This window comes from Sprattus sprattus (genome assembly GCF_963457725.1).
Source record: "Sprattus sprattus genome assembly, chromosome: 12".
Lineage (NCBI taxonomy): Eukaryota > Metazoa > Chordata > Actinopteri > Clupeiformes > Clupeidae > Sprattus > Sprattus sprattus.
Genome location: NC_137910.1, coordinates 20,271,611 through 20,281,610, shown reverse-complemented (window position 1 = coordinate 20,281,610; position 10,000 = coordinate 20,271,611). Strand labels below are relative to the sequence as shown.

General features: G+C 45.6%; 1 protein-coding gene across 1 annotated transcript in view; it reads left to right on the top strand.

Annotated features, from left to right (window-relative positions):
* Positions 1-10,000, top strand: part of LOC308373013 (protocadherin-15-like) — a gene marked incomplete at both ends in the record, with an annotated part of 150,871 nt that overhangs the window by 69,552 nt on the left and 71,319 nt on the right. The window contains 2 exons of the mRNA XM_080848405.1: positions 1,148-1,276; positions 7,731-8,036. Coding sequence (XP_080704531.1) covers positions 1,148-1,276; positions 7,731-8,036 — 435 coding nt within the window. The remainder of the gene's footprint in view (positions 1-1,147; positions 1,277-7,730; positions 8,037-10,000) is intronic.

Sequence of the window (10,000 nt, the reverse complement as noted above, 5' to 3'; positions counted from 1 at the left end):
ATGTTAATTTCCTGAACGGCATGCCATATTTTAATTGAAACCCTTTTTTCCAAGGTTACACAAGAGATTGCATGCCTTTATTAAATGCAGTTCAGTTTTTATAGAGACACTTATCATGAGACCCAGGGGGTATGGGAGCCTCTTTCCTTTGCAGTTAAGCTCATTAATGACATTTACAGACGCACTTGAAGTCAATGCAGTGTTGACAGATATGTTGATTAGCTTGCTGAATGGATTGTGTGTTCACTGCAGACTGCATTGAGTTTGTGAATGGGTGGAAGGTCATTTGGTCTTCCCACTCAACTCACCAGCAGTATATGGCATATCTATGTACAGTGCTAGTCAGTGCATTCTCCTCATCCAAGAAATGAATTTTTTTGCAGCAGAAGAAGTATGTGTTATCCATTTGGCCCTCACTCTCTCCAGTCATATTTCACATTTCATTGTGTTGTTCTCCTTGCTGTGTACATTCTGTGCCATTTCAGAGGTAGTTACCTGGAGCACTGTATGACTCAGACCCCAGCAGCACTACAGCCGTAGAGCCCCCCCAGCTGTGGTTAGATGGATGGCTCTATTCCTAAAATTGAGCAGGTCATTCAGTGAAGTGGGCTTTTTATCAGTGCGGTGATGGTGTGGTGAGGGTCACTGCTAGCCTGTTTTTCTGCTGCAGGTGAGCTGAAGGTGACTTTCCATAGGTTGGTTCCATAGGTTGGCACGTGCCTTTCCCTTGGAGCAGGACACACTGTAATGATGGTCTCAAGGGATCCATTTATCATACATGTGCGCGGGTGTGTGTCTGTGTATAAGTGCTTGAGGCATGTGAGTGCCTGTGCCTGTGTGTGTGTGTGTGTGTGTGTGTGTGTGTGTGTGTGTGTGTGTGTGTGTGTGTGTGTGTGTGTGTGTGTGAGAGAGTGTGTGTGTGTGTTTGTGTGTGTGTGTGTGCAAGTGCTTAAGGCATTTGAATGCCTGTGCCGTGCCTATATCTTGTGTGTGTGTGTGTGTGTGAGATTTTGTGCTCAATTCACGTTGCATTTCTGAAACATTTAACTCATGACTACCATACACTTTGCCCTGAGCGACTGACGGCTGAGCCCAGGAAAGGCACTCCAGCTTGGATTTAATTGTAATGCGATCTTCTCTTTTCCAGACATCCACTACTACTGTGAACATTGTGGTGACAGACGTCAACGACAATGACCCCACATTTGACCCGGCCCTGCCCAGGAACCTCACCGTCCTGGAGGAGAGGGCCAACCTCTTTGTCGGGCGAGTCAGGGTGCGTTGGCACAACCTCTGTGCAAGTGCGAATGCATGTGCATGTGTATTTTGTCTAGTGCTATCATGACCCGACCTAATTTGTTCTTATCTTGCTGTGCTATATGTCCCCAGACACCCCCATAAGTGGTTAAACGAGCATTTATCGTGTGTTCAGTGAGTTAGCCTCCAGTCCATTAACCGCCCAACCCCACCTCCCACCCATCACCACCACCACCACCACCCACACACACAACAAACTACCACACTGCTGGTCGCGCTGCTACCGTTGTGCGACTACTCTTCAAACTAATTATGATATCAGTCATTTTATGATAGTGAGAATGATTAGGTATTAAGAAAAAAAAAGTGAAGAAAAACAGGCACACTTCTCGAAATCGTTTGAGTCACCAAAGCATCGTAAGAGCCATCAGTGATGGTGCCGTGTGTCTCGCTTTGTCAAGCAGCAGGGATTTCTAATTAGTGTTCTAGATTAATCAGGCCTTGGTTGGTTAGAGGCGTAATCAGAGAGAGAAGCTCCGCTGGCTTGCTTTGCTTTGTGGCGTTCAGGTGCACATTATGTTGACTGACAGGCGTTCTGCTTTGTTGCTTGTTCTTTTTTCCAAGCTTTTGGATGTTTGTTTTAATAATTTTGACATGACAATTAGCAGGTGGATTTCGCGTGTCGCATCGTAATGTTGATATGGATAGGGATCGGCATGTCAGGCTTCAAAGTGTGTTGTTTTCTCAAGTTAACCAGACACAACGTTCAGGGCTTTTTTTCTGCCTGAAAAGAGGAGTGCAGGTGGGCCACAGCAATAAGAGAGGGTTTCAAGGCTTTTCTTACAATTTACAAAATTCAGACTACACCTAGTCCTGTAATAATGTGTTATTACAATGTAATACATTATCTGTGCTAACAGATTATACACCACAAACTCCTGGACACTCCTGGATTCTTTACACAAACACCCCCACCCCCCAGCCCCCCAACCACACACGCACACACACACGCACACATACACATACACACACACACACATAAACACACACACACACACACACACACACACAAACACACACACACACGCACACACCTATCTATGCACAGATACAGGTTCGCCTCTCTCTCTCTCTCTCTCTCTCCCTCTCTCCCTCTTTCTCAATGCTTTTCTCCATCTCAAACACACACAAGTTCACCAACACACACACACACACAAACACAAATGTATGCACATTTTAGGCTTCTCTCACTCTTTCTCTCTCTCTCTCTGAGACAGACACACACACATACACACACTTAACTACCCCCCCCCCCCCCCCTCCAGCCCCCCAACCACACACACACACACACAAATGTGTATGAAGGAAGTGGCTTCCAAATTGTGTACATTTTTCTTATATGACATGAATCCATTGGTTGCCCTCCATATGCTCCAATCAGATAGTGATCAGTGTGGCCAGCACAAACTAACAGAGTGAGCTAGTCTTTCACAGATCTTGGGTCTATAGCATGGGTCGGGAACCTATGGCTCGCGAGCCACCACTGGCTCTTTTGCTGATGGCCGGGGCTCTCGGACGATATGGGTTGGAGAAAAACACGGAGAAAAAAAACGTGTAATCAAGGGATCATCCTAGGCCTAGTAGAAGGCTTAAATAACAGTCAATACTAGTTATATTAAAATGACAAGGCTTCGTGACAAATACGTAGGTCTATCTGAGTTATTTAATTTAACTTTCCACCTCACTTGACTCCGTAACCATAGCCTGCAAAATATTGTTACATTCGCGGCTGGTTGCCATGCCAATATCTAACAAAATCACAGATTTCCCTACATTTCCGTCAACGAGAAAACTTCCATTGTTAAAGTTGATAGGCTAGAGAAAAATATTGAAAAGGAAAAAACGTATTGTGCATCCCTGGTGCTTCTATCGGAGATTTCGAAATAGAGGTTGCCGACCTGACCTCGTCTGGCATCTGGGTGGGCAAGTTCAAATCACTGAACGATCAGCTGGAAGGAATCGCACGTCAGCGAGCACAGCTTGCGAGCGAACACAAGTGGACTGACATGGGAAAGCTTCCATCTCAAGACGAACTGCTTCTAAAAACATGGAATGAACTGCCCATTTCATATTGCAAATTGCAATATATTAGTATTGCTGTGTTACCCATGTTCCGTTCCACTTATGCATGCGAGAAATCTTTCTCACATATGAAAAATATAAAGACGAACCTGCGCTCGCGTTTAAACGACGAAAGCCTCAATGCTTGCATGAAGCTTCACCTCACAGAATATGAGCCAGACTACAAGGCCATCAGCAAGTCTATGCAGCACCAGAAGTCGCATTAATCTCTGGTAGGCCTAATGTTCAATTTCGAGTGTTGTGTTGTCAACGTTGTTAACTTCATGTCGTTGTTACGCTGTAACGTTGTTAACCTCTGTCATTTCCCATTGCCATTTACATTTCAAGTTACTAGTACAATAACTTTAAAAACTACTAGAAAATGTATTTAAAAAACTCTGTTGAATAAAAGTAACTGTTAGTTAAATATCCAAACTTTTTCTTGTAACTGTCTTTTTTTGGCTCTTCTGAGATAAAAAAAAAATAAAAATGGTAAAAGTGGCTCTCCAGGCAAAAAAGGTTCCCGACCCCTGGTCTATAGTCTCAGGGTTCCCAGTACACATCACCGCATACTGACTGGATACTCCCCTCTAATACATATGCAAAACACAAAACACACGCATGTACAAAAACATACACAAGCATGCACGCACACAAGCACTTACACACACGCATAGGCACACATACACACACATACACACAGACACACACACACACAGACACACACACACACAGACACACACACACACACACACACACACACACACACACACACAGATATGGGTGGGCGCTCCACTTTTTTTCTTTCTATTCTCTTTATTTCCCACCATTTCATCACTCTCCTGTCATGGCGAAAGCCATGTTTGTACGCCCACTCAGGCTTGCTTCAAGTTAGGGGCTCCACCCTTGATGTGAGTTTTGAAAGCCCAGCCTCTGCGAGCGAGTCACTGAGCCTGTAAAGTCAACGCTGCCAGCTCCAGAACAGCTGCACTGGGCAGGCCTCCTCTCAACAGCCTGAGATCTAATGGAGCCTGAAGCACAAGATGGATCCCACAGCCTTTCAAACACCTCTAGTCAAATGGGTTCTGAGTCCAGCATGGCAAATGTGTGTGTGTGTCCTCTGTATGCCTCAGTAACTCCTGCATCATCACCAGACAGAGACTTTAACTCACATATCATGGAGCAGAATGTATCATCTTCAGTTCTGTGGATATACATGACAAAAAGATACATTGGAATTTCATACTTTGAAATGGAATGTCATACTTCGATATACGTGACAAAAAGATATATTTGAATTTCATACACTGAAATGATAATGCATGACACAAGATACATTGGAAGTTCAAACGTTGAAAGACAAACCGAGAACATTGAGATGTTCTGTCTAGTTTTAAATTCTGTTTAAATCTCTGGTTTCATTACACTACTACAATATTTTTGCAGTCAGTTTCTTTATGTGCAAGCTCATTTTTACTAATCTGAACTTCTATGGTCTGGCGATGGTGCAGGATCTATCTCTGGACTTGAGACCCTGCCCAAGTGGCCCTCTCCACTTCTTGGCTGAGCCACCCCCTCAGGGAGTGTTCCTCAGTCACAGCTGGCCTCGTAACCACTTTACTGCTTATCCTTCTGCATAATTGTCTCTATGGCCCCCATATGCTGTCTTAGAGGCCCATCTACTGCAGGAGGAGTGTGATTATGACAGCGTACTCTCGCAGGCTGTACCTTCTCAACGGATCATATAGCTCCGATGGTAATTGGCTGGGGCGTAAAACATGAGCTTCAGGGCTCATGGTGGAATTCAGTTAGTGATGTCAGGGGTTTGATTATCAGCTGCGGTTGGCTCTGTAATGTTTTGTCACAGTTGTAATTTCCTCGCAATTTGTGCATTTGAGGTTTAGCGCCATGAGGTTTTTCTGAAATTAATTGCTCCTTTCAACAGATGCCTTGGGGCCTGTTGCTAAGCTCAAGGTTTCAAGTCGTTTTATGTGCATATGGCACTGTGTGTGTTTGTTTACATGTTCTGGTTATTTAATGATTTCATCGATTCCATAGGCATATGCTATCTTATCTTCCTGTCAGGGCGCGCATTAAGAAAACATCTAAGGCCCATCTTCGTCCCCCGCTATCGCTCGTGGCAGCTAGCAGAATCAAGGCTGAAACTTCTCCCTGCTGCGAATGGCTTGATTCAGTTTCTCTCATTAGCCTGTGTTGGTGCCATTCCTCTCTCTGCTTGTGTTCTCATCACTGCCCTCTTTCATGAAACCCCCCATCTTTGCAGCGCCTCGCCTCGTGAGGCCTGACCTCCTCTCCTGTCCTCCTCCTCCTCAGTTCTTCCACTCTCTCCCCATCTGTTTCCCTTTTTTTCTTTGTCCTGCCTTTCATCCCTTCCAGCCCCATCTCCCCCTTCCTCCCTCCCTCTTTCCCTTCCTCTTTTCTCTCTTCCTCAGCATATTTCCTTTCAGATGGATCATTCTTGCTTGTGGCATTTGGTAGCCGTCCCGACCTTTTTGTTTGAAAAGCTAAAGGGGAGAGTTGACTCATCCTGGTGCTACTACTTGCCTTCTCTTCTCCTCTCATTCCCTCCCTCTCTCCTTCACTGTCCAAAAATGGTCCCTTATCCCTCTTTCTGTTTCTCTCTCTCTCCGTTTGTCTTTTTCTCTTTATCTCCCTCCCTGTGCCCGTTCTTTGTCTGCACTGCAGATCCAGGGTTAAAAGTCAGCCAAGCCCAAAATATAAAATCAGCCATCCAGAGATCTCCTGATCTCCTGTCAGTTTGCTGCTTCTCTCGCCCAAATCCTTTTCTCTTCGGACCTATAAGGCAAAGCTGAGCTTTGATTGGCTCTTTGCCTCTGTCTTGGTGACTTGCTTCAGGGGCTAGAGCTCCCATGCTAGTAGTACACCTGTCCTCCTCCTCTCTTCTCATCTCCTCACCTCTCCCGCTATCTCTCACCCTTTCTTCTCCTCTTCTCCTCTTTCTCTCATCCTCCCCTCATCTCTTCACCTCTCCCGCTATCTCTCACCCTTTCTTCTCCTCTCTTCTCCTCTTCTCCTCATCTTCCCCTCATCTTTTCTCCTGTCCCGCTATCTCTCACCCTTTCTTCTCCTCTCTTCTCCTCTCCCGCCATCTCTCACCCTTTCTTCTCCTCTCTTCTCCGCTCCCTCCATCTCTCACCCTTTCTTCTCCTCTCTTCTTCTCTTATCCTCGTCCTCCCCTCATCTCTTCTCCTCTCCCGCTTTCTCTCACCCTTTCTTCTCATCTTTTCCTCTCTTCTCCTCTCTTCTCCTCTCCCACTATCTCTCTCCATTTCTTCTCCTCTCTTTTCCTCTCTTCTCCTCTCCCACTATCTCTCACCCTCTCTTCTCTTCTCCTCTCTTCTCCTCGTCCTCCCCGTCCTTCCCTCATCTCTTCTCTTCTCCTCTCCCACTGTCTCTCATCCTTTCTTCCCAGTTAATTACTGTAAAAGGGAATTAGTGACAGCATCTAAAAGCCATTAGTGCAGCAGGCAGATGAACAGTGTCGACATGCTAATCAGTTAGCTCATTCCATAAGTAGCTGCAGTCTAGTTTGCACTTTCCCCACTTCACTCTCTCTCTCTCTCTCTCTCTCTCTCTCTCTCTCTCTCTCTCTCTCTCTCTCCTACCCCTTCTCTCTATCTTCTTCCCCTCCTCTGCTTTAAAGATTACCCCATATAAGTTTTCCATGGCTGCTTTGTTGGCTCTGTGTTCTGTGGGTGTTTTGAAAGAGGTCTTCTCGGGTTCTCTTTGTTTAATGAACTGCAGATAAGGCCTATGTGACCTTTCGAACTGCAGAGGCTTGCCCAGCTTTGGCAAATTAGGAAGTGTGGAGTGAGAGGAAAAAGAGAGTGGTGGAGGAGGTACCCATTAGTGTGTGTCTGTGTGTGTGTGAGGGGGGGGGGTATGGGTGGGTGGCTGTGTACACAGACGCTTTGAAAATGATCAAATGTGTTCCATACACAAGGCTAGTTATGCAATGGTGTTTTGGGTCACGCTGTACGTCTGTGCTCTGCTGACTAATTCAGGCCCTGGGTCTGTTTGTTGACTTGTTTTCATGATCTTAATCTGTTTGACCCTATATGGTGAGTAGTTCTCTGTCCCCATCTATCTCTCTTTCTCTCTCTCTCTCTCTCCCTCTCTCTGTCTTTCCTTCTATAATGACTTTGGGAGGCTTGTTTTAAACTGGTGAAATAGACTGATTATTTTTAATGGATTTTAAATGGTTTTCTGTTGGTATTCTAAATAGATGGTGCCTCTCTCTCTATCCCTGTCTCTCTCTCACTGTGTTTCTCTCTTTTACTGTTCTCTCTTGTTGTCTTCCATCCTGACAGGCCACAGATCCGGATGCAGGGAGGAATGGAGAGGTGCGTTATCGCCTTCTAACGCATGCCTCGCTCTTCAACATAACGGCCAACGGCAGCATCTACACAGCGGTGCCGTTGGACCGTGAGCAATTCGGCTTCTACGAGCTGGTGGTGGAGGCCTCAGACGGGGCAGTGGACCCACGGCGCACCACCCTCATCCTGCAGGTGGAGGTCCTCGACATCAATGACAACAGCCCTGTCTTCTCGGAGCCCGTTTACACCGTGAATGTTCCGGAAAACAGCCCTGCTAGGACTGTCATCCTGCAGCTCTCCGTAAGTGATGATGGCTGCACAAGGATAGATCTGGGATCGACTTATTAGGTCTGAGGGAACACCTTGCTCAGCCAACTGTAGCTGATCATGTTCAATTGTCTTTTACCCCTGGAGACCTTGGTAATCAGTGGTGCCATCTGTGCTTTACTTTGGGAAATGACTTTGTTCAACCAACCAGTCCTTTAAACAAGAAAGTAATAGCGACTTCCTCCACATGCAATAAATCGATCAAGCTTTTCTCCTGATTACCTCGGATCCTCAATTGAAAACAGAGGCTATGTGTCTCAAATTCTTTGTGGTTACGTTTGAGCGTGAAACATAGTTGTTGTGAAATTCACTCTGATGCGATTTACTTTGCCTCATGGTTCTGTGCTCATCTTGTTATGCCTGATCTTAGCTCATTTCACCTGAGAGAGCCTGGAGTTCAGCTTGCCATGCCCAATGTTTTCCTTAACATATTAGCCTTCAGGCCTCAGCGCTGATATCACTATCCAGGGCATAGTTCTACACTCAACTTCGTATGTCTGAAATCTGGGACTATCGGGCAGTGCCTTAGATAGCTCTGAGCTGAGTGACTTCTGATCTCAACCAGCTATGCCTCCGAGCTCATAGCCTAATTCACAGTCATTGATGGTCCTCTCCTGAAAGCTCTCCATTGTTTCACATTCCCCCATGGCAGGCACCTGCCTTCAGATGGCTGGCCCAGGGCTGTGGTTGGAGATGCTGTGATGCTCTGTGGTCAGCAGTCTCAGTGTGTGACCTGGTTCTGGCTCAGCGCTCCAGGATCGTTTCCAGCCTGGCAGATTGCTCAAGGCTTGATTAGCTGTGTCTGATATCTATATTCTCAAGCCTCTTTGATGGCCATATGCTCCACATTTCAGCTTTCCTGTCTCAGAACAAGAGAGTTATAATACAATGTTCAGAGAGACCGTTATGTCCTCATGTAAGAAAGCGAGAGAGTTAGCGATCTCACGACACATCTTGAAAAGGAAGAGGATGAATGCTCACATGGAGAACATTCATCTTCTGACTTGAATGCTTTGGTCCACTGAAGAACTTCAAAGCGTCTTATAAATGTTTCTCGGCGTCAAACATGGATCTTCAGATGTATATAGTTTGCTGTTAAACGCTCCAATTCACTTCAAAGACATCTCTAGTCTTCTTCTACCCATCACTTAAGGGCATTTTCTCCAGAGCTGCATGATCAATTTGAGCTGAGGGTTAATATGAGTGCACTGTATTCAAAGTCACAGGGTGTTAACTAAATCTCATCGTCAGTCATAAATAATGCACACATTTGTTTTATTTTACCAACACATGGCTTTGGGGTTTTATATCTTCTATTTTCACATAATGTCATGGAAAAGGGGAAAAAAGGAGAGGAAAACTAGTCAAAAAAGCAAAGTGGGAAGCCTTCAGTATGCATGTGTAGAGAAGCATACCTATTCACTGAATGACAGGACCAGTGTGGAGGAGGAGGAGGAGGAGGAGGTGGTGGTGGTGGGGGGGGTTGGAAATAGGAGTGATGAAATGAAGGTGCCGTGATGGACAGATTGACCGAAGACGAAGCTCCGTCTGTTGGCTCACCTCACATGAATCCTCTAGGGCCCTCAGCTGAGGCCCATCCTCGTGGAGAAAAACCCCCATGTGACAGTCACCCACCCATCTGGGCTCGATAAAGAGCCCAGTCTGCCTGTCCCTCATGCTCTCTCAGGGGGTGTCTCTTATCCTTTAGTTATATATTTCTTCACTTCCTTTTTTGTATCAGCAGAGCAGAATGTAATTTCCTGTGCCTCCCATATCTAAAGAAAAAAGCCTCAAAGTGTTTCCCACCTACTGATAACTGACTGGAGAAAACGATGACTTTTTTAAATTCCATTGTCACTGAGGTATCACCTTTAATCAGGCTTAAGAATTGGAGTGGAATGATCCTTTTGTGAGCATCTGAATATCTATCTATCGCG